General features: G+C 46.0%; 1 protein-coding gene across 1 annotated transcript in view; it reads left to right on the top strand.

Annotated features, from left to right (window-relative positions):
* Positions 1 to 24973, top strand: part of MDGA1 (MAM domain containing glycosylphosphatidylinositol anchor 1) — a 137909-nt gene that overhangs the window by 102103 nt on the left and 10833 nt on the right. The window contains exons 11-14 of the mRNA XM_062490317.1: positions 9860 to 10037; positions 11084 to 11107; positions 18439 to 18591; positions 19804 to 19938. Coding sequence (XP_062346301.1) covers positions 9860 to 10037; positions 11084 to 11107; positions 18439 to 18591; positions 19804 to 19938 — 490 coding nt within the window. The remainder of the gene's footprint in view (positions 1 to 9859; positions 10038 to 11083; positions 11108 to 18438; positions 18592 to 19803; positions 19939 to 24973) is intronic.

Genomic DNA, 24973 nt, shown 5'->3' with positions numbered 1-24973 from the left:
GGAAGCAGGTCTTCAGTACATGTAGCAGTTGCTCTGGACAACAAATGTCACAGTCATACTTTCATATCCCTTTGGTCTATTTGAATCAGCACTCCTGGATATGACATCCCATCCCAGGATCTTGCCTACCCCCAGCCTACTGGTGAGAGGAGAGTGCTGCAGAGACAGCACTGGTGCTGTGGGAACTCTGCTTAGCAGTAGCCAAAGCAGTGGTGTGTTATCAAGTTCTTTCTAGCTACCCACACAAAGCATAGCATTGTGAGGGCTCCTATTGGGAAAACTACCTCTGTCTCAGCCAGATCCGCAGCGTAAGGGAACCTGCCAAAACAGGGTAGCTGACAGTGTTACAAGGTGTCTTGCTGTTCTATAAGGTGCCTTGCAGAGAGATTTTGTCTTAACATTAACTTTTTGTAAGTACTGCTCCTAGTGCCCTTCAAGTACTTGACTGGGCAAGAGAGAAAGCAGGATATTGTTTAGCTTTCCTAGTGCAAAGGCGTATTTCAAGCACATGTCCCAGTTTTAGCTGTGTTAAGAAGAGTTACAGTGACTGAGAAGAGCAATTCAAATAATCTTGCTGGGAAGGCTCATATGATCTTAAAACACATCTAAAAGGAAAATCTCATGTCTTTGTAGCTCCTAACACCACTGTTCAGTGTTCATTTTGGGTAAGAAAAACGTGAGAGAAGTGATAATCAGATTCCCCAAACCAATAGACCCCTCAGAGCAGCTTTGCAGGATACAGATGTTGCTTTCACACCACTGTGCTTGTTCATATCCAGCAGGCAATCTTGGCTTGTGTTTTACAAAGCTGAGTACAAAATGGAAAATGCTTGCCAGGTATCAAATTCAGTCCCTTTTGTGCATATCTTATCCACACTCCTTCAGTGGCTTCAAGGGGTATATGCTAGTATTAAGTCTTTCTGAAAGTCCCTGTTGATAGCAGTGATGTGGCTTCCCCCTGTTTACTCTGCTCATCTGTTATTTTTGGCAGTCAGTCCATATTCTTCCTACTGCTTCACCATATTTTCTTTGTGGACCTTTGTGCCTTTTCCTTCTCCCCTTGCTATATTCCACTTCGTCTTTTTTTTGTCTGTGTTTCCTTTTTTTGTTTTGTTTTGTTCTTGGTTTTGTTCTTTTTTCCCCTGGCTCTCACTTCCTAGAACATCTTGAAGATAAGAGTGTGTGAAGGGGAAGGGTTTGGAAGAGAGATGTTAGTGTCTCCCATAGGTAGTCATGAATGAAAGTAGTGGGCACTAGATGGATGTTTTGGTTGTGAATCATAAAGACATGAAGTGGCAGCATGAAGCAATGTGAAAGGCTTTATGGGTCTCCCTGCATATTCTGTGCTGCCTCTGCCCCTTCCATAAAGACAGCCTAGAGGCTCTGAAATGATACTTGCCTACATACCTTCATCATAGGTACCAGGCTGGAAAGCCCAGAGTCACACAAAAAGGCTATTTCTGCTCCAGGAAGCATCAGTCCCATCCTTTATTAGTTGTTTTCAAGGGTGAAGGTGCCTTAACAGAGAGCTCTGCCAGGGTCTGTAGAGAACCAAAGAAATGAAGCTCCTGTTGGGATAGCATGTCCTGCTTGCAAGTTACACCCATATTACAGGTGAAGTGGCTCAGAGCTCAACCTAACTGCAGCTGGGTAGACTTGGGCTGTGCAGAGCCAAATGGTTATTTTTTTCTTGGAGCCAGAAGTGCTGACAGCACTGTGCATAGACATGTGCATGGGTCTGGCTGCAAGCATATGAGTCCAGTGCAAGGAAATTGGTGGAAGAGGAAACTGTGCTTACTGATGTAGGGATGTGTATAAAGTTGGATCCAGTAAGGCACTGAGCAGTGCTGATTTTCAGATGTGACACTCAAAAGAATCTGGAACCATTGCTCTCTGCAAGAGAGGGATGTGTAGGAACATGAGAGGTATTGTCTCTTACCCAGCTCGTGCCCATACAATAGACAAAGAGGTGATCTCAGGCTCTGCAGTGCACAGTCAAGAGTCAGTACAGGTAGGAACTTGCAGTAAGAGTAGAGAGTTTCCAGTCTGAAACAGAAGGACTACATGTGCCCTCAGGGTTGAAAATAAGGCTGCGAGACAGTAGAAGAGAGCCTCAGTTAAGGCTTGTGCTAGACTGCCTCTCTGTCAGAGTGAAGGCTAGGTCTGTTCTTCCTTAGACCGGGGAACATACACTAATACAATACATATTGCTTTCTGATCAGATCCTAATGAAAGATATTATTGAAGAGTGTAGAACAAGCACTTACGGTAATTCATGACAGCACCAATTTGGCTTCTCTAGGAAGCCATAAACTGCTTCTCTTGGCACCTAATGAGGATGGGCAGCTGATTGCCTGTGCAAGAGGAAGAGAGAGAGAGACAGACTCCCAGCCTTGATGGCTCCAGCTGTCCTGAGAAACCACTGAAAGTTGCAGTTGCTTCTCTCTCTGAAGTTGGGAATGTTTCAGCCAAGAAACTGGGCCTCCTGATAAAGGACAGTTTAGTACAAAAGTCTTCCAGGACTCCTCATTTAGACTGAATAATGGATTTGGTTTGGGCATCCATCCTTGCTTAATCTCAGGATCTGAACCTGTATGCTTGGCTGATGAAAAACATAGGCATGAATTTCAGTTCACCAACGTGCTTGTCTGAGAAATGACAGCTTTGTGCTTGCAATGTGATTATTTGTTCTGGAAACCCCTCAAGAGTAACGGTTATCCAGCAAGGAAAATAAAATAAATCCAACTTTAAACTTACCTTAGCCCTTTAATTTATGAGGTTAATGCTTCCAACCAAGATGGTGATTAAGTACTAACCAAAGAAAATATTTTAATTCAATGTGACAGGCAGAAAAAGTTTGATGGGAGATTATAAAAAAAACCCATCGAAATTACTATCTTCATATCCAAACCAAATTTCTTCACTACCCAAAACTTACCAATATAGTTTTTTTCCAGAATAGGCAGGCATCTTCCCTGTAGCTGATACCAGCCAGAGTTCAGAATCCCGTATAAGGATTGTGCTCTTGAAATTTTGTGCAACTGACACCAGGCTGGGACACAATGTCACTTTATAAAGGATTAGGAAGGATTGGAAGAAAGATCTGAAAAACAGAAAACTATTTGAGTGGTTCTGGTGGGATGAAATATAGTGGTACAAAGGCGGGGTCATAGATGCAGAAGGTGGTGCAGACTGGGAGTTCATCTTTGGAATATGAGTGCAGTGGGCAAGTGAGTTGACTTCAAGGAGCAGCTAATGAGATGCAGGTGTGAGAGAGGGCAAATGTACTCCTAAATGAAGCTCAAGGTACTTCTGGGCAAGGTGGAGATGTGCCACTGCATCCTATATGCAGGGCTGGGGCACTGAACTCCAGCAAGTGAGATCATGCAGAAAAACACTGTAAGAGTCAACCCTGGAAAGTGAGAGTCTGTATTGTAAGAGAAGTCTAACACAGTCTCTGTGTTACAGAGTGCTCAGCCTGCTTAGCCCAGCAAAGCAAAGGCTGAGAGGTGGTGATATTGCTGTCTGTAAAACATCAGGGGGTCAAGCAGCAGCAAGGGGAAAGAGCCATGGAAGCTAAGGACAATACTGGCACAAAGTAACTGGGTGCAAGCTGCATGTGAATAAATTCAGTCTGGAAATGAGAACATTAGGGCAGTCAGGCTCCAGATGTCCAGGGGGAGGAGCAGGCCTAAAGGGAACAAACCACTTTTAAGATAAGATGTGGTACATATGTAAAATTAATAAGCAGAGGCAGCCCCTCTGGTGACAGGGGACTGGACCCTGTCAGCCAGGAGTGTATGTCCCTGCTGTGTCCTAGATTGCAGCCATGCTTTTCCCTTCTTTGAACTCTGGGGGCAGAGGGGTTTTATCCCTCTGCCAAAATACAGAGATCAAGCATCCAATTCATGGTGTTCAAAAGGAATGTCAAAGACATCTTCCTCTGCTCTGCCCTGTGGTGCCAAGGTGACATCAAGGATCACAGTCTCAGTCCACTGCTGTGTGTCAGAGTGAATAGGAAGAAGGGGAAATGAAGGGCCAGATTTATGGCATATTTTTCCAGCATTGTGGAATATATTGGAGCCTCATGTTCAAGAAAGTTTCCTAAAATTTCCTAAAATCCCCACCTGACCCTGTTTCTGAGAATTTTTCATTCCTCTTTTCCCAAGAAATTACTTATATCTGGGGAACTCATTTGCTGAGCTCTCAAGAACTAGATAATTTGCTTTCAATCTCTGGTACTATAAACTCCAACACACATAAATTCTACAATCATATTTGTTTTTTTTTTTGTTTTTTTTTTTTTTTAATTTAAGAAGTCCATGGTTTCTGACATTTTTTAGGTTGCCTCACTGCTGCATATCCTGTAGTTTTGGAGGCACATCTGGGGCAGGAATAGAGAACAGGGAATGTCTGATGAAGTAGCAGGAGGTTTGCCATTGCAGAGCCCCATGTTCATCCCAGGAGCTGTTACCAGTGCCATAAAAAAGCTCAGCCCTTTCCAGTATCTTGGGAGTATCTTTCCTGGCTCTCACCAGTTCAAGGCCACAGACACTGCCAGTTCCATCATGGTGAGAGCAGCGATGTGATTGTTTCTGGTCTTTGTGAGCAACACTCCCTTAGGAAGGGAGCAGCTGTATCTTAGATGGACTTTGTTGGGATGAGGTCATCACAGTCAAAGCCACTGGGGAAATCTGATAAGAGGTGATGCCTGCAGCACTCTAGGACAAAGCTATGTAATGAAGACAAGATTCTGCAAACAGGCTGAAATGGTACACGTGGGAGGCTCTGTCACACCCTGAGTGGTATTGCTTGTCAGAAGAGAAGTGTCCTTCTGCTACCCTCACCTTCTCCTGGACCCTGGACCTTGCTAAACAGGAATGTCTATGTGTGCTGAGAAACTGGGCAGCTTGGCACTGAGCTTTGAAGACCACCTTGATTGCTGGTTGCTTGCAGAGTGGAGCCTACCAGCTGCACAGGCAGTTGAAGATTATTTTGTCCAGACTGTTGCCCCACGTTTCTTTTCAAACCTTTTTGAGATACTTGTGCTTCCTGCACCACCAGGCTCTCCACAGCTCCTAGTCTGGTGGATGTCTGCTCTCTAAAGTGTCCTGACACTCACAGATGAGAGAAGAGGGAGAGAGTGGGGGAGCTTAGGACACCCCACCTGAACACATGCCAGAGACAGCATTTGTCTGGTGTGCTGAGCTGCACAGGGAACAAGGAAGAGACTGTCAGAGGGATGGAGCCTGCATGTGAGGCTGCTGTGCCACAGCAGCCTGCCTTTATCTGCTGCCTCCTCTGCCTTCAGAGAGGCTGGAGAGGCTGCAGATGGAGCTGGGAGCTGTTCCCGCAGCCTATATCTGCAGTTAGTGAGGATAGAGTGGGAATGCAGGCGGCCACCCCTGTCTCTTTCGTGCTGCAGGACGGAGCAGCCAGGGGAATTTGAATGAGGCTGAGAAAAAAAGGGTGAAAGAGAGAGCATGTGTGGAAAGGATTTGAATGGAGATATTGGAAAGCAGAGCTGGTGCTTGTGCCCTGAGCTGAGAAGCTGCTGAAGAAGTGAGACAAGTAAAGAATGAGTTTCAGGAGTGAATTGTAATGCTAGGAAGCTGGATGCCTGCAAAACAGTTCCTTGGCTCTTATCGGCTTGTTGGGGGATCGACATGATTTTAAGGTTCCTTATTCTAGATGTTGTTTGTTAGAAATACATTGGGGCTTGGTGATAAAACAGCTTTTCTTTCTAATTTCTCCCTCAAACAAGCATTAAGATACAGCTGGTTGTGAGACCGTGTGCATGGCTTCACAAGTCACACCAGTCTCAGCACAGGCAGATTATTGTGGTGGTGGTGTAGAGCAGGACACTCTTGACAGATTGTCTATTAACATCCTTTAGCTTTATAAAGGCTGCTAGCTGGTACATATCTGGTGTAAACATCATTCAGTCTGAAAACATCATCTTGGTTTATTCCTTTAATAGCCTATATAAACAGAAAATCTAGGTGTAGTAGTGTCATACCTTGGGCCCTCTGCTGTGACAATGCCCCACCTGGGAATGGAAGCAGGGCAGGGGTACTGTGGCATCCTGCTTTTGTCTCTGAGACTCTTGGTGTGTGTTCCCAACCCATGGGCCAGCTCTGCCGGCTACAATGGGACAAGCACTCTGCAAGCATCACAAGCTGGCTCAAATGATACAGCAGGGGAAAGGGCAGACAGTGCCCACCAACAGGGTGGATGATAGTGAGGAATGAGGAAGGGCAGCCCTGGTTTGCAGCTCCCAGAGGTTTAGTGGTTGAGTGCATGTGAGTGAGTTCTCCCTGGACCCAGTGATCTGCTTACAGTGACAGGGAAGGGGACAGGTTGCATACACTGCACGTGAATACACACAAACCACAAGGGGCTGACTTTGCCCTTTGTAAGGTGTTTTTAGGGAACCCATTCCACAAGGACATTCTCACCTCTGCAGCCTGTGTGATACTCACAGCCAGCTGGTAAAAACTGTGGATTTGCTCCATTTTTTTCCCTTCGCATCCCCTTCCTCGGATTATTGGGAATGGAAGGAGGTAAAGGCAGAGGCGAGCCTGTGCTTTGCGCAGTGCTCTTGTTCTGGCCCCTGAGCCAGCTTCCTGAGCCTGGTGATGAATGAGCTTGTAGCATGAGCTCCTCCACTGAGGCTTCAGCCTCTCTAATAAGGTGGCCAGTGTTTCCCTGTCCTCTGTGCCGGCCTCTGCTTTATTAACTGCACTGCAGCGATATTAAACTGGAACACTGGGTCAACGTGATCCTGAGGAGAGATGCTGAGATGGGGGTGGAAGGAAGAAGATAACAGGATAGCATGAGAACACATGGAGCAGGAGAAAGGGAAACAGCTGGCAATTGAAGTGGATTGAAAAATGGATTCCTGCTGGTGCCTGCTGCTGGCAATCAGGGACGCAAAGGATGTTTAAGGAGGGGGATGCAGAGGCAGACCTTGGCCTTTATGTCTTTGTCTGCTGGACCTGTGCTAGTGACTCCTAGCCAGCACCTGCTCCACATCCACACAGCAAGCAGCTGGCTGGAGCTGCCCCCTTTTCTCCCTTGCACTTATTTCATGCCCTTTAAACTGTGCTGGCAGTGCACCTGGCTCTTTCTACTGACAGCTGCAGCTAGCTCAGGGCCCATGCTGCTTTCACAGAGAAGCCGACCTTTCCAAAGACATCCAGGGCCAGTTCTGTTGTGATGCCAGGGCTGTAGAGACCGTAGAAAAGATGTGCAGAGGGCAGTCTTGCTGGCAGCCAGTTTCTGTGTCAGTCCAAGTTGCATATTGGATAGAGACAGGACATATGCTGGGAGAAGGTATAGCTACAAAACATTTGGTGGAGGGAAAAGACTCTCTTAAAACTTTCCCTTAGTGCACCAAGAGGAAATACATGCTGAGCCTTGGCTGTGTCTTTGCCATTACCTGTTGATTCAAGCCTCTTCTAGAAAGCAGGGAGGTTGCAACCCACAGGAAGGATATGTGCCTTTAATTATTTCTGTTTTGCAGCCAAACCTGCATGGCAGCCGGTTATTTATTTGGTTACACAAGCCCCTGAGGACAGGCTCAACCAGGGGATCCAGAGCTCTGCATCCAGACTGGAGGCTGATTTCTCAGTTTGTCCTGGATTAGATGATGTGGGAGAGTACATGATTTGACCTTGCTCCCAGAGGGTTTAGATACCTAAATTCCACCTAACTCCCAGCTGAGGTGGAATTTGCACTGTCTGAATCTCACCCTCAAGCTTTTCTCTGACTCTCCATTTTGTTTCTCTTCTAAAGGTTATGTCTGGATGAGGGAAATGGCTCCTGACCTCCTCCTATTTGCTGGCTGCCTTCCCAACACCCCAGCAAATAGCAGCCTGTGGGGAGGAGCTGCTGCTAGCCCTCCCAATCACACACTGCTCCCCAAAAAGCCTCGTGCCAGGAGCTGTACAACTCTAGCCTGCTTCTGGCTTGTGGCTGCTCCTCTTCTCCCAGATAACTGGGGGTCTGATGCTAATGATCCAAGCTTAAGTCCCTGCCCCTGGGAGCCATCTCTGCCACTGCTTGGCCAGAGCGATGGTGTGGAGGGCTGGCAGATGGGAGGGCTGAACAGTAGGAATGCCAGCTGGGTCAGAACCCAGCTGGCATGTGTGCAGATAGGGCGTTGTTGATATGAACAGATCCTGGCAGCATCCTGGTGCCTCTGGGAACCATTGCCCTGGTCCTGCCCACTAGGACTGCTCCCAGGTGCCTTGTAGGGCAGCACCAAGCTGGTTGAAGGCACCAGAACAACTCCCAGCTCTCTGCTCCACCTTTCCAGGGGAGGAGTAGTAGAGTGCAGCAAGTAGTTCCTCAAGCAAGTTACACCCTGATCTGCTCAGGTACAAAGGCCTCTTTTAGGTACAATCTGTAAGGTGGGTGCAAAATTGTTTTTCACTGTGAGAGCCACAGGTTCCCAGGGACCAGTCCCTGTCCCTTCACTTGGGACCAGTATCCAAACTGTGGGTGATCAGCGAGGTGGGTCAGTCGGTCCCAGCTGTGTTGGAAAAGAATGGAACTTTGGCACAGGAAACTCTCCAGCAGCAGCCATTGCTTCTGAGTTTGAACTCAAAGTTACATACTTGAGAGCTGGAGACAGGCAGAGGAGGGATTGCATGCACTTGTTTTTACTAAGCACCACTTCGGCATTGCCTCCTGCCCTGCTTTGATAGTGGCCTTTGCTTCTGCTGTGCCCTCACTCCATCTTCTTGCCCCACACTGTCTACAGTGACAGATTTGCTGTAAACCTTCTTCCATGCATTCTGGTTCCAGTAATCCTGCAACGTCAGAGTTCATGACGGACACTGAGGCTGCCTGTGAGGAGAACTGCCTTTGCGATGAGAACTTCAGCCTAGAGGATATGTCCGAGGCAAGGGAAAGCTTAGTGAACACTGGACTATGGAAAGTCCTGCCAAAGGTCTTTTTACCAGCAGCAGCAGCATCCCTAGTAACGTATTTTGCCACAAGGATCCAGGCACTGCTCAGCAACAGGCAGGAAATTGTGTCTTCACAATGCAACCCTCGTTCTTGTTCTTTCCCAGCCAAGCAAGCATGACCATAGCAGGGAAGTTTCACTGACATGTAATTCATCATTTTTAGTGGTGGTGATTTTGATAACGGTATTTTTCCCATTTTTTTCTTGAAGCTTGCCTGCTGCCTTAGCAAACTGAACAATGTTTAGCTGGTATGGTTCAGCTAGCATAATTCAGCCCCTTCCAATGGGAATCAGAGGAAGCAGAGCCTTCACTGGGGTGAGTGACCCCAGAGAACCATCAGCTTGAACTAGATTCCTTGATCTGGTCTGCAGAGGCAGTCCAAGGACGGACCCTGTGGAAGGTTTCTGAGGAAGTATGGTAGTAGACTGCTTCCAGGGAGACACCAAATGAAGTTCCACATGGCCCAGGCAGCAAATGAATGCATTCTGCAGCAGTGATTGTGAACTGAAGGGTGTCTTGGTGCAATGACATGCTGTGTTTGCAGAGGACCTGGGTGCACTAACCAGTGAATTTGGTTCGTTTTCTCCCTCCTGAAACCATTGCTTCTGACACAAAGTTGCTTCAGGACCTGTAGTTAAATTTGTCCCTATAGTCCCTCCTTTGGAGGATACCAAGGCTTCCCTTTAGGGAGAGCTCAGGCTTCTGATGACTGTTCTGTACCAGGGATAGCAATTTTCAATCCAATACTGCATGAAGATCTCATGGAGCAACCAGGTGTACATCAGTATAGAAAGAGGAGGAATAGGGTGTTAGATGATGGATACAATTGCTCAGGTTTCCAGTTTCAGGATTTTCATAACACTATGGGTTCTTTTTCTATGCAGCTGTCTCAGAGAAACACCATCCAAACCTTCATTCCTGTGAAGAAAATGGAGAAAGGCCTGTTGCTGGAGCACATTTTGCCCAACCTGAAAGTGCCTCAGAGCTATGAAGTTCGCCTGACGCCCATCACCAGCTTTGGGGCTGGAGATATGGCTGCTCGCATCATCCGGTACATGGAACGTAGGTGTCTCCTGCTCAGTCCTGCCTACGAGAGCAGGTCCAAGCATCAGGCCTGGGGGTGTGGGCATGCAGAGAGGTGGTCTACTGTGACCCTTGGCTGGGTCTCTGTGCTCTGAGGAGTTCCGGTGGCACAGCGCTGTCGCATTTGACTGTATTTTGGATGCTGCCTTCAATGTAGAGCATTAGAGACCTCTGAAGGTCAGTCTCCACTCATCCTTCACTCAGCAGCTCTGACTCACACTCTGCACTCTGTGGGCAGGAGATCCCCAAAACCCCAGTCAGGCCATGCTGCAAATCCCAGTGGCTTATTATGCAAGATAGCCACTGGATGCTGTGTATTAGCCACACACCCATAAAAGTAAGGAGACTTCAGTTATTTCCAGAGCTGAATGCATGATTTCTTTCCTAACTAGTTACTGATAAAGCTGTTACTCTGTCCAATACTTTGAATCTCAGATTATCCCATTGGTATACATTGACCATACTTCTCTTCCCATCATCCCAACAGCTCCCAACTCTCTCTATTCCCACAAGTCTATGATCCCTTTACTCTCCAACAGGAGTTTGGATCCTCTGTTTCAGCAGAAAGTACAGATCCTTCTCCTGTTACGTTTGCTTGATTTCACACAACCCTCTTGTCCCGGGGACTGATGTCGTGTCCAGTGTCCTCAGCATACCTGTCATGTCAATCTTCCACAGTGCATCCAACAGCTTTGATGTCCCTCTTAGATACCAAGCTTTGGTATCTAAGTAGATGCTGTCCCACTGCATCCTCCAGAAGGAAACTACTTGGGTTGCCAGAAGGGTTTCCCTATGATCCCAGGATCACCCCTTAAGTGGGGTATTCTTAAGGTCTCTTGCTGCTTGGATCAGAGTATCAGCATCTTTTTCCATCACAAAAACAGGCACCAAGCACTGCTTTCACACAGAGATGCTGCCAGGAGACTCATGCATTTGTGACTTTTCTTGATGTGTTTGTTTTATTTTCAGACTATGATTATGATTTGTGCTCTTGTTTTGACTTGTTTTTCTATTTCTTTTTCCAGCAATCAACTATCCCAATCCAGCAGGTAAGCAGCAAAACCTTTGTGTTAATGCTTTGAATGTAATGTATAATAGTTGAGTGCTCCAGCAGATCAGGCAAGACAAGCAGCTGGAGCACACAGCTGACTTTGTCAAATCTTTTTTTTCCCCAAAAGAGGATGAAATTGCATACACTAAAGCTTCCAGTAAATATTGCCATTAGTTGTACCTTGAGTTATTGCCAAGAGATTTATGCCAGGGATATGCCTCTCACTCACACATATCTTTGTGACGAGGTAGACTGTGATCTTGAACACCGACCCCCATGCCCCAGCATGAGCAATCTACTTCCAGTAAGCAGGTTACTAAAAGTTCCCCAAAATACCTGTGTTTAGGAATATTTCCCATCCTCTTCTGACTAGGAATGATACCACTTGGTATCTCTGCATGCTTATGTGGAGCAGTCTCTAGCTCAGATCTGTCACTTCTTGCAAACTCTTTGAGCACAGTCCCTTTCTACTTCTCCTTTAGTGTCATCACTTTTAACTTGCTTATTTACCTTCTGGTTATTCTTGGCAAGATGCAGGCTAGTCTGTATTGAGCATCCAGATTTCCCATTGATTTTGAGAGCAGAATACTCTATGTCTAAGAGCAATGTTCTTTAACATTGATGTGGTAGTGCCCAATGAACATAAAAGAGAAATTCTAGCTTGCTCTAAGTAGTGGGGGAATGATCTCCAGGGGGTGCAACAAGGCCCCTTCACTTTGACTGTAGGATGTAAGCCTAGGCAAAGCTCTTGGGCAGAGATGGGCTGACTACTTGCTAGTGCTCCATGGAGAGCATGGGGCTGTTTCTCCCTGTTTCCAGCTGCTGAGTCAGTATTCAGTGTTTTTATGTATTACTCTATGTGCAGGTAAATGCTACTGCTGCAATGCAGGGGAGTAGTGGGGAGGAGAAGCCAGGATTAGGTGATGGCAGAGTCAGGATAAGGAGCTATCTTGTTAAGGCAGCTACAGGGCATTAATTCTTGCACATTCACACTCTGAAGATGGTTTGATGAAGCATACTCTGCCTGAGAGTAGGAGCTTCTTACACAGTCAGAGAGATATTGTGGCTCTAATTCTTGATTCCGTTTGCTTTCTTTTCCTTAGTTTCTGATCTTTAAATATTCTCCATAGAAGACTCACTGGGAAACACAGAGCATATTGCCAGGGACCTACTCTAAAATGTGTCTCTCAGTACTTGGAGGAGGCAAGCATCCCAGCCCACAGGTGGAAGTGACAAAATCTGGCCTTTTGCTGCTTGCTTTTAGACTGCATAAATCACTGGTAAACCCAGAGCAGCTTCAGCCCTAATTGTGTCAATCTCTTGGGGTCTTTGTAAACTGAGTCTTCAGATTGCCTGCCTGGGCTAGCTTTGGCAGCTTGATTGAGTCCAGAACAGCTGCAGGAAATTTGTCTATGGTGGAACATAACTCAGCCACTCATGTTTTTCATGCAGTAAACCCAACACTTATGATTTCCCCTTGATATAAATTGCCCAGCCTCTGATGGATATTGGGATCTCTGAGCCAGTTGTGAGGGCCTTACCTTTGAGTTCATACCTGAGACTGACTGCCTAAAATCAGACCTACCACACTTGCTTTCAGACATACCCTTTCCTTTCAGACCTGCTGCCAGTGAAATATGAGCCCAAAGGCTTTTAGCTCTTTCTTTGGACCACAGCTGAGTTCCCTGACTCTCATCCCAAAAACTTGGAAATCCCTCCTGCTACCTCTTCTTTTCATACTTCCCCTGCTACCACCACCCTCAGGGAAAAGTTCAGACTAGGCTGCTGAGCCAAATTCTGGGAGCAAACATTGAGAGCTCTGGAGTGAAAGGCAAAGATTAGATGATTAATGCCTCTGGCAGCCTGATCCAAGGGCATGCACAATGGTGATTAATTTACAAACTCTGAGAGTCACTTAATACAATTACTTCTTCATGCATTTTCTCTCTCAGCCTAATAAGATGTTAATAACATTGGGGCAGGCATGTGTGTGGCATGGTTACAGAGTCAGGTATTGGGTTATAAAGGAAAAGAAGAGCAGAGGAAGTGAACAAAAGACGCTGGGAATTTCAAATATTTAGACGTTACAAATAAGACTGACTCTTAAAAATCAGTTAATCTGGTTCTAAAAAACAGAATTTGTATTTTAAAAACTGTATAAGAATTATCTTAATTATAGGATTTTACCTTAAAGTTCTCTTAGAATAACTGATTGTTTTAATATGATCAAATTCCAGTGCTGGGGAATCTTCTTTGTCCTTACCTCCTCTGCAATAAATTTGGATATAACCTTTGCTTTCTAAACTAAACTCAGCTCCTCATCCCTGAGTGGTTTCCCTTGTTTTTTCAGAGGTAACCTTGTAACCTTAGTGATGATGTCATTAAGAAGTATATGGGACAACTGGTTCATTTTTTTGGTTGGCCAAGGTGTCTTGCCCTACCAGAGCAGCAACACTGCTTCTCTCATACCTGCAGTCTGGCTGTGTGTGGTGCTAAAACCATGATTTTTGGGACCGTGGGCAAGTACAGTGGGTGGTCATCCGTGGCAGATGTTGGTTGTTGTAGATTAGCCTGGCTTGTTGCTTGCTGTCTATTGCTGGTGTGTCTGGTCTCTGATAATGCTTAGAGTCCAGAGGAATCCAAGTTTATTCAGGTAAGAACATGTGGGAATGAGATGTCAGCCTGTGTTTAGAGTTGGATTACTCAAGTTTGTGCCCATTCTTCAAGAAAGTTTTGTAATGCAAAGGTTAAAAAAGGTGACAGTTCCTTGTATCCTGATGGCAAATAGGATGACTTAACCAGTTACAGCATTGCAAAGTTTTCTTCCATTACTGGTTATAAAATCCCTAGAAAATTGCAATGGGAGAGACTTTTAAATATCCTTTCTTAGATCATGGCGTACTTTGAGGTCTCAATACAGTTCATTGTCTTCGTTTTGTAGTTGGGGAAACTGATGTCCAGGAAATGATAGCCTGTGGGTCACACAGCAGGTCTGCAACAGAGCTGGGTCCTTTATGCTCCAAGCCAGTGTCAGTTGCCACGTCACAGCTAAATGATGAAGGAAATTTTATTCAAGTGCACTCCATCTGCTATTCACCCGTAGTCTGCAGCTAGAATAGGATTATTATTTTTTGCATTCATCTGGCAGCCAGAATTTCAGAACCAGGGATGGCTTTCCCCTAAGGACCTGAAAGGAAAGCCTCCATTATGTTTCTCAAGAAGGCAAAGCAACAAGAAATGCTAATAGCCACAGTAGAGGGTCTCTCCCCTGGGAATGCAGGGAGGTGTCTGTAACTGAGAACAAAAATCTCTGCACTCTGAGCTGCCACCACTGCAAAGCCCACCAAAGAAATCTGTTTGGTGAAGACAGCACTAAATCCAGCTTTTGAGCAGCCAGCTCCCCTGTCACCTCTACCTTATGTGTAACAATCCAGAGAACAACTTCTGAGTTCAATATTTAAATCCACTGCTTAAATTTTAAACAGTAAGCTTCCTTTACACTGTGATGATGAGCCAGGATCCCTGGCAAACGGTGAAAATCTTCAAGAAGGTTTGCATCACACAGTCGATGTCAGAAGTCAGATCACCTCTGTGGGCTCTGACTATGGTACAGCAGGTGATTTTTAAAGGTTTTCTTCTTGGCTGGATCTGCCAGGTTTGTCCTAGAGAACCTTGTTGATAACCATCCAGAGGTGACATGCTTGCAGTGTCCCAAACCACACTGAACACTTCCTAGTTATTCATGGCACCTCTCCTTGTAGCTCAGAGGAGCCACAAAGCTTTGCTTTCCTGTGGCTTGTTTCAAATCAAAGGACCAGAAGTCGGAGCACTTGGCTTCTGTTTTCTGCTTAGGCACTGCCTGCTGTGACCCTAAATGTGTCTCTCTATACTTTGTGCATCTGTTTCCTCACATGTAATGCAGAAGATACACAGAAAGAGGCATTGCTATGCTACAGAGAAGTTAAGCCTCGTTCCTTAGTTGTTCTAAAGTGCCTTGAGCTCCCAAGCTAAGCAGAGGTGATGTGCTGGAGGTTCAAACTCCTGCACAGCAAGTGGTGTTGCACATAAGATGGATCATCAGCATTGCTCAGTCTGTGATGCATGGAACCCATCTCTGTTTTATGTGCTTTGCTAGAAGCATTGCCTTCTGGAAGGAGCTGCATTTAAGAGAGGGTGCACTCAGGGCACTATTTGGATGTTAAAAGAGCTCTCTATAGGCTTTCGAGTCAACTTCTCTGAGCAGTCTCATCCCATGTGTTTGGCTTCTTACAAGAAAGGCACAGTAGTCCACCAGGCTGGCACAACCAGGCCTTGATGATAAGTTGGGAATGCTGCCCTCAGGTCCTCTTGCCTTGTACAACTCTGTCTGATCTCTGACCTGAGCTTGTGCTTTCTCCTTAATCTGCCTTTCCTTTGATTTCTGTGCCTCCTCATTTGTGGTTTGCTCCCCCTCAGTCAGTTGCATGGCTGACCTCTGTGCTACAGCTTCCAGCTCTGCTTTCCAGCTGATATTCCCTGTTAAGGTAATTCTGTGTTGGAGAAAGAGGTCATCTTTCTTTGAAAGTCCACGTGCTCAACAGGGTCAGAAGTGCAAACCGCCCTGGTGTTTTTGCAAAAGGACAGTCATTGTGGATCCTCTGTGTAAAATAATGTCATTCTAAGAGAATATGTGTCTCTTTTAACTGCAGCTGGCAACCCATGGGCTGGAATCATGCAGATGTTTTTAGTCCAGTGGAGAGAAACCAGGGGTATTACACCACCCAGCAACATCAGCAAACTTGTGGGCTCCAGCCTCTCCTTTGAGACCATGGGGGATCTGATACAGCCATGAACTTCCTTCTCTCAGCCAAAAGAGCTGAGAAAGGACCCTTAGGCGCTGCCTTATGACTTTTCTCCTTCCATCTCTTTGTTCTGGGGATGAAAGAGGCCCCCCCATCCCACATAGTTACCCTGTCTCAGACCCTGCAAGCATCTGCCCTGTCCTCTGCTCCCTTCTCCTTCAACTCCAGATGCCACTCGGGCCCCTGTGTTAGGCACTGCTGAGCAGTGGCTAATTTGGATTTGGATGTTAATTAGAAATGAGCAGATTGAGCTGAAAGCACTTAGCCAGGGTTAATCAGCAGTTAAGTGGCCAGCCCAGACAAGCTCCCGATGTCTGTTCAGCCCAAAGGAGTGGGCATGCGGGGTTTTCCGCTGAGTTTACTGATAAACCCAGCTGCCCTGATTTGTGAACCTGCCTCTTGGCTTGCCACACATTGTCCAACCTATGCTGGCAAAGACGTTTTTGCAGGTTACCGCAGGAGGATGTATCCTCTTTTCTCACTGCTTTGATGGGATGCTGGAAAAAGATAGATAGGAAGAGAGAACCCACTTCCCTACCACAGGGGTGTGCACACCTTTGATGTCCATTTGGATTACAATCGTTTTTGTTTCCAAATGGGAGGGGATGGGGAGGATGCTAGCTGTAGGGTAGCCACCAGAAGATGCAGCATCTCAGAGTCAAGATTCTGTTCATTTCATGGGTAAACTCTCTTATCTGGTACGAGATAACAGATTTTGTTATGTATGGTAGGTGTATGAAGCTCCTACCATCACATTGTACTGTGTCTGGAGGTTTTGGCCCTGACACTGCAGAAAACTTCCCTCGTGTGTCCCATCCTTGCCACCCAGCCCATAGGTTGAGGACCTTGCTCTGTCCTACATGTCCTTCTGGAGTCACACATGCCAGGAGAAAAAGCGTCCTGTCCAGGAACCAGAGCAAGTCATCACTGAAGATACAAGAGTGCAGGAGTCCCAGGAGGCATTTGGGCTTCTCTTCATCTAGACATGATAAATAATAGTGGGAGGTAAACCCCAAAAAGTTGAGTCTTGCACCAGCGTGCCACAGATGAGGTTCCTAGCACATTCCAAGCCCTCACTGAGAGCCTTGTTTTCCTCTGTGAATATGTTATTTCATGGCTTTATCTTCCCGTTTCATAGCACATTTCCTTGCTCTTACTTAAAAGCAGCAATTAAAGGTATCTGTGCTTGCTGTATCTACATCATTCACAAGGTCCAAGATCCCACTTCCAGCTCGTTCTCCAGCTCTGGTTTCTGCCCAGGGACTTTTCAAAACACACAGCAGTTTGCACATCAGTTCTGGGACCTGTTTTCTCTTTCTCTTTTGCCTGTTTTATCCATCCGTCTCCTATCATGCCAGAAGTGTAAAGATAATTCTTGACCTTTGCTTTTGTGACTCAAAAGTACCTTTTTAATACAAAGATTACAATCTTCAGCCTGGTAATGTCCAATTCATTCCAATCTCTGCAAGTCCATATTGGGTTATGTCTATGCACAAGATTTTTCATCTGTTTTACAATATTGCTGTAGGGTGTAGCTGTCTTGTGGTAGTAATAAAAGTGAGCCCTATTGCACATGTGGTTGATCCTACATAAAAATCTTTTACCTATGTGCTTTATTTTGTTAGGGGAACCAGCATAAGCTGCAAAATCAAATGTGCCTTTTAGCTGGTGTAAATTAGATGTATTCTGGCTAAATGACACGTTTGTCATGCTGAGCTGACCTCTTCTCCACAGCTGATTTTTTTTCATGTGTGTCATAGTTTAGTTAAATATATAGCCTGAAGGAGGGTCATCTGCTTCTACATTTTGCTCTCTCCCAGGGAAATTATTCTACCATCAAGTTGTTCTGATATAAAGGCCCTCGTAGCCAGTTTGCCTTCGGTGATCTTTTTACTCTCCTCTACATTTGCCCCTTCAGATCTCTCAGAGAATCTCTTTCTCTTTAGCCATAATAGCTTTATTCCATTTTGTCAGACCATCACATCCATCAGCCTGGATTAATACTTCTGTAGTAACACTAATCACTGATGCATTATGGGTAGTGATAGGAAAATGGGGAACATTTTTAAATAAAAGAGGGGACACTTAGATTAGATTTTAGGAGTAAATTCCTTACTCAGGGAATGGTGAGGCACTGGAACAGGCTGCCCAGAGATGTTATGGGTGCTGCATCTGTGAAAGCGTTCAAGGTCAAATTGGATGGGGCCCTGAGCAACCTGACCTAGGGAATGGCATCCCTGCCCATGGCAATGGGTTTGTATCTGAATGGACTTTGAGGTTGCTTCCAAGTTAACCCATTCTATGATTTCTATGATTTCTATGATGCTTTCCTTTTCAGCCTCCTCCCGAGGTCAGGGACTGCCCATCTGCCCCCAGCTTGACACAGAGCCTCAGTGGTGACACAGCACTCCTGTGAGCACCCAGGCAGCTTGGGGAGGGTGTTTGAAAAGCAGCAGCTGAGCAGCCCCTTCCCTCCCCATCCCCACAGATAACACCTGCCGCTTTGAGGACGAGAAGATCTGTGGCTTCATGCAGGACAAGATGGACAACTTTGACTGGACCCGGCAGAACGCCCTGACCCAGAACCCCAAGCGCACTGTCAACACCGGGCCCCCCACGGACATCAGCGGTACGCCAGAGGGTAGGCACAACTCTGGGTTTATTTTGGCTTGGCAGGGCAGGGCAGGGGAGGTGCAACCATCTCTTGTCAGGAATCTTACAGCTCTGGGAGCTGATAGAGGGCTGATCTGCTTCCTACTTCACACAGGGTGCAGGGAGCAGGCAATTAATTTGCATGTTACTGATTGGAATTAAACACACAATTAAAACACCCACGACTTTGTTGAAGGGAATAGTGTGAGTATTAGTTCTTGTTGTCAGCTAATTGCCTGATGCCTAATGTCATTGCACTGTTTGATGCTTGTTTTGAAGAATAAAAATGGATAAACAAGTAGGAGAATAGCTCTAACACCTAGAAATGGCCCTGTAGGTTTTAGTGAGCTGTTTCCTCCAAGAAGTTCTCAGTGATGCAAACAGATCTCCTTAGTACTAAGCACAGAAGCATGAGAGACCAGACAGGAGCTGCCTGTGGGGCAGGAGGAAGCCTCACCTATATCTGGAGGAGACTGGTGTTATGTATTGCTCATCCTAGCTGTGTGTGGAGTACATGCTCCCAGTTTATCTGGATACTACATCCCTCTTTCTGTAATAAGAAAAGCAAATTTGTATGCAAACACATATCTTTGAACTCAGAAAAAAATGGGAAACATCCAATAGCCCACTAAAGGAAATGGTTTTTTCCCATTAGTGTTCAGTACACCAACCTGACTGAGGATTGAAAATGATGTTAACAAATTAAATGGCTAATCTCTTCCTCCCTGGGCTGTTAACAACTGCTTTGGTATTGTTCTCTTTAGACAACAATATTGCTCAGGCTAGATGTACTGAACCTGCTCTCCCTCTACTTGAGGAAGAGAAATTAGTCTAAAATAGTTTCTCTTTCTGGTGTTCTCCTTGCACAGTGCAGTCAGCTCTGAGGCTCTTTGTGCAGGAGACATGTGCATGTGCCATGTGCGTGTTCAGGGGCTCACTTGCTACATGTGCTCACAGCAGGTCTGCAGATGCCTGTCTCTCCTGTGCTTGCCTAAATACTGCCGAGGGAGGGGAGGATATACTCAAGATATCCTGCAAGTGTCTCTGGCCAGGATCACAGTGGGCACAGAGCAGTTGGGCAGAGCAAGGTCATGTCTCCCAGAGGAGGGGTGGTCTCCCAGCCACACTGGCATCCCATCATTTGGAGGCAGGGAGATGCAGTGCATGCTGCCTTTGCCCACCTTTCCCTCTCGTTCTGCAGGTTATTACATGTTCATCAAGGCATCCCGGCCCCGGGTGACAGGAGACAAAGCCCGGCTCATCAGCCCCCTCTACAATATCTCTGCCAAGTATTACTGTGTCTCCTTCTACTACCACATGTACGGGAAGCACATCGGTGAGTACCCTCTGGGGAAGGGTCAACTCAGCCTCAGGTGGGCTCTTGGGGAAGGTCTCCAGCCTCTTGCTTCAGCAGCTGTGCCTGCGACCAGCAATTCCAGAGGGTGGGAGTCCTACTCCAGCATTCCAAGCAGCAGCGGGGCTGCTGCACTCAATTATTTGTCCCATAGCCCAGCAGTGTCAGAGTTGTGAGGCTGTCACAGCCCATCCTTGGGGCAGCTCCTTACAGTCAGTCTGTCCACTGGACAGGAGAAGAGGGTGAAGGGACTTTGTGAACCAGAGAGCTCTGGGGTGGACACAGCCACATCGGGATGTGCAGGATGTGTTCCCCCAGCTGTGCCAAGGGGCTGCCTGCTCTGCCTGGCTCCCTCCTGTCTTTGCTGTAAGCCTCGAGTGCAGCGAGCACCACAGAAGTGCCTGGCACACTAATGAGTTTCCATATCCAGTCAAGGAGCAACTGCTAATTCGTCACCTCTTGATTATAATTTCATTAATTTGAATAATAGATGCACTCTTTCCACAGAATACAGGGTTATTAATCACCTGCTGGACTAGAGCCTGACTGAAAAATCAAGGCCCAGGCAGGAATGTGTCCGCCCTTCAATAAGCAGGGTTAATTAACCACTCTCTGCTCAGTACTGCAGATGTCACTGAGAGGGAACATGCTCCTCAGTCTGGCCACATCTCTGTGCACATCTGGCACAGCTGAGAGGTTAAACTGCAAAATCTGGGCAAGGCTGAAACCTTGACACCATAGGTGTCAGGGACTAGGAGCTGGGCTGGAGTTCACTGAGCAGGTCTCCATCTGTGTCTGTGTTTTGAGGGTTTGTATCCTCTCTCTGCACTTGGAATTGGGCTAGGTTGGAGGTGTTTTCACACACCTGGATTCCCCCTGGAGACAGGCTGCTCCATGTTGTAGTCATTCTGGTGTTGGCAGGCTGCTCAGACAGAGCACTGTCAATGTTGGCTCACACTGGATTTTCCTGGACCTGCTGGTCCTGCTTAGCTGACAGAGTCCAGATGCTAATGCTGTCTGGAAAACTCATGCTCCCTGCAGCTGGCCCTTATGGTAAGTCAGCTCTGCTGCCTAACTCCTGCTCGTCTTCTCCTGGAGGCTTGGAAAGGGGTCTCATTCTTTGATGAAGAGTGGCCAGACTGGTGGGCGATTGGCAAAAAAAAGGATGTGGAGAGAGGGGGCCTCTCTTGCTTTTTTCTTGTGTCATATTCCCAAGTTCATTTCACAGGTGAAGTAAAAGCTCATCAACATTTCCTCGATTTTGGAAAAGAGCCTGGTTTAACAGTTCTCTTGTGGTGGTCTATCTAGAGATGGGGTGGATTGGACATGCCAGAGAATCAATTCATTACAGGGTTTTTTTTCTTTTAGCATTTTAAATCTTTACTGATTTGTTCTACCCACAAATTACCCAGAAGTGAGGGTGACTCCTGAGATCTAGGAAAGCCTCTGAGTGCCATTTTCTGTTCCTCAGTTTCAGACACCTTTTATATCTGTTGATTTTTCCCTTCATACCCAATGTTATGGCCCCTGCCTGACCCCTGTTTTTCCTCTTGTTGTACAAAGGGGCTGATAAATTTCTGTGAGCTGGATAGATTTTCTAATGCCATATGATTTCCACGCTGGGTGCTGCTGAGCTGAGAGCAAATTTTAAAATCAGACTGATTAGACAGAGACAGACATAGAAAGAGAATGAAATGAGAAAGAAGTTATTTTTCTCTTGGCCTGTGGAATACATGACTTGGTCCACCATATATCTGCCAGCAAATTGAAACTCAGTAGCTTGATTCCCTTATTGGCTAAAGTGCTCTCAGAGTTCTTAGGGCCATACAAGTTTATTCAGATCTTCTTTAGCCCTGGGTTAGAGGAGGGTGTAGGACGCAGTAGGACTTCTGTGAAATGAGGAGAAAGACCCTGCCCTCCCATCCATCTCACATATGCAACAATGTGAAGGTAAAGGTGGGGTTGCTGCAATCCTGAGCCATGCCTTTCTTTCCATAGACCTGACTATCCCTGATGCCTGTAGTCACAGCCACAATCCCTGGCTCACCAGGGGTGAGTGCTAGTGCAGTCCTGCCAAGCCAGGTGCCAGCAGGAGTGTATCAGATTGCTCCTGTCAGCAGACAATGCCAGCAAGAGGGTGTCTCCCATCCCAAGCCTCTTCTACCAACTCCAGCTCTGTCGTGGAGTAAACTGAAGCTCTGTCACTACAAAAGGTAGCCGTATAAAATCCCGACATTTATTTATTTTTTTAATAACCCTTTTATTACCTTTTTTTTCCCCCACTACAGAACATGAAAGCTGGTTTACTCTCACAATTTGACTATAAAATATCCGTAGCCATCCAGGCAAATCTTCCCTGGGAGAGTTCCCAGACACTACTCGTTTATAATAGATATGACGAAAGAGAGAAGCAGAATACAAATGCACTGGTTGTAGCCATGATATAAAATATTCAGTGACTAGCAGAGCAGGAAGCTGTTGAATATCTCTCAGCTGATGAGAGAGCAGTATGAAGGGGAGTTCCCTGGAGGCAGTCCCTGTTCTTCTGAAGTTATTTGGTCATCTTTTTTTCTTCCTCTGGCCACCTCTGTAGCAAGCATTCACATTGACCTATGATCCTGCCAGCCCCAACACAAAATCTGGGAGGAGGGGAAGAAAATAAATCCCATTTCCACCGTGCATTCAAGAACAAGGGTGTCTTACTTGCGGCTGGTGTAGAAATGTCAAATGAGGCTCAGTTGGTTGGAGCCTGGTGCTCATGATGACATTGCCATGGCATTAATTCCTGATGAGTTATTCACTTAGGAGTTGGACTAGATGATCCTTGTGGGTTCCTTCCAGGTCAGAATATTCTGTGCTTCTGTGTTTCTGAGGAACTGCTTGCTTTCTTCAGGGGAGGAAGCTAGCCATGGCAGCTAGCAACTATTCACCAAGTTCAAAAAGCCTCTTTGCCAGGTTGGCTCAGAGCAAATCCTCAAGTCCTTGCTTCAGCCATCAGACTCCCCTTTCTCCCTTCCCAGGGGCTGCCTGAGAGGGGGATGCTTTAAGAGGACAGTTTCCCTGACAGACTGTTTCCACCACAGTCCCCTGCCACCTTTTTCTCATGCCTCCTAACTCAGTGGTAGCCAGGCTATGATCTCTACAGCCTCCTGCTCACTGCAGGCCCTGCAGCAAGAGATGTCTTCATGGTCAGCTCACAGGATGAAGGCTGCTGAGAGACACATGGAAATTTCAGCCACTGAATGGAGAGTTAAGGGTGTGATTGTTCCAATGCTGACACAGACCTTATCTGACCACCCCAGTTAAGTCTGGTCTATGTATAATCAGGATGGGAAGCTTCCAATAAAATTGTAAAGTACTCATTGCTTTCTACAGCTTCTTGAGGAGGCAAAAGGGGTGAAGAGTGCCGATCCATGGTATCCAGTGACAGGATGCATGGGAATGGTTCAAAACTACATCGGGGGGATCAAATTTCCTTATTGAAAGGGTGGTCAGACACTGGAATGGGCTTCCTAGAGAGGTGGTTGGGTAGTTGGTGGTCATCGGTCCTTTCCAACTCTTCTTTTCCTTCATTTCCCTTTTCTTTTTTCCCTCTTCTACTCTATTCTAAGATCCCATGAGGAAAAGTGATGGGGACTGATTTAAGAAGATTTTGGTTCTGAGTCAGTGGAAACAATGAGACCTGATCAGATCACTTGCCACAGCATCTGAGTTCAAGAAAGTCATGGCTGTTTCACAGAGGGAATTGGGTTGTGGCTAGGCCACTTACACAGGCAGTGTCACAAGTGAAACCCTCCTGCTGAGGAGGTACCAAAGGTCTGGAAGGCCTGCCAAACTGAATTGCTTCTTTACTTCTTCAACTCAGATCAGACGATCAGTGCAAAGGTGTGTCTAAAAGGCCGTAGTGGATGATCACACGTAGGAGCCAGCAGGTGCCATGTGGCTTCAACTTGTTCCTGGCAAGTGACGTTAGTCAGAGCTGTCAGGTCACAGGGATTGAGAGGTACCAGAGGTATCAATGCAAAAGCAGCTTGAACCACAATGGCATCATTTTTGTAAGATTCAACATCATAGCTCCCTTTTTCCTACCAATACTTTGTTTATGAACACAGCACCCTGCTACTGCACAGTAATACAGGTGGCACCCTGGAGGTAGCTGCATTCTTTGGATACATGAAGTTTGCCTTATACAGAAATGTGTAGTTCATTAAATCCATGCCATTATCTCCAGAGCAATAACTCTACACAGTAGAGATTACATCACTGGATTGATTGAGGGGAGGCTGATTTTCCTAATGAGTATGATTCACTTCCCTCTAGGCTCTTGAAAACAAGTTGCAGTTAGAGTTAAGTGAACAGTTTGTAATGAAAAAAATTATTCAATTTTTTTAATACTCATTCTTTTTCCACTTCCTCAGATGTGTTCTTGGCCATCAATAAGTAAGTATTTGACTATTGATTTGTTAAGAGATCCAGCACCTTCCTGTGGGCTGTGGTATGGACCCTTTGGATAGATCATGGTCTCATCTAGTAGTATCTGCATGGGTTTTTCTGGGTTAGTCAAATACCATGATCATGAGCAAGGATTTTAAATACCTAGCAAAAAGACCAGGTATTTGTAAAGTGTCATTCAACCTCTGTAGGTTCAATACAGTGGCTCTGAACCAGAGACAAATGAAGCCATTGTTTTTCTAAAGGATTCAGTGAATTTTGGATTAGAGGCATAGATGTAAAGATTATTAAGACCCAATGGTACTGATACATCATCTAATCAAAATTCCTGCATAACCAAGGGCAGAGAATTCCCTTCCGTTACTTTTGCTGGAGCCCAGTAAATACTATGTGTCTATACCTTCATTAGATGATTACTTACAAAGAGCACCAACAGCATGTTTGATATGTAGGATTGGATCATCCCTAAAACAAAGAGCATAACATCTAAAGAAGACATGGATATGAGAGAAAGGTGTTCAGATGTGGATTGGCTACATGTCATTTTCATTCCACAAATATTGTG

This window comes from Cinclus cinclus, chromosome 3 (assembly GCF_963662255.1).
Source record: "Cinclus cinclus chromosome 3, bCinCin1.1, whole genome shotgun sequence".
NCBI classification, from domain to species: Eukaryota; Metazoa; Chordata; class Aves; order Passeriformes; family Cinclidae; genus Cinclus; species Cinclus cinclus.
This window is presented reverse-complemented; position numbering and strand designations above follow the sequence as displayed.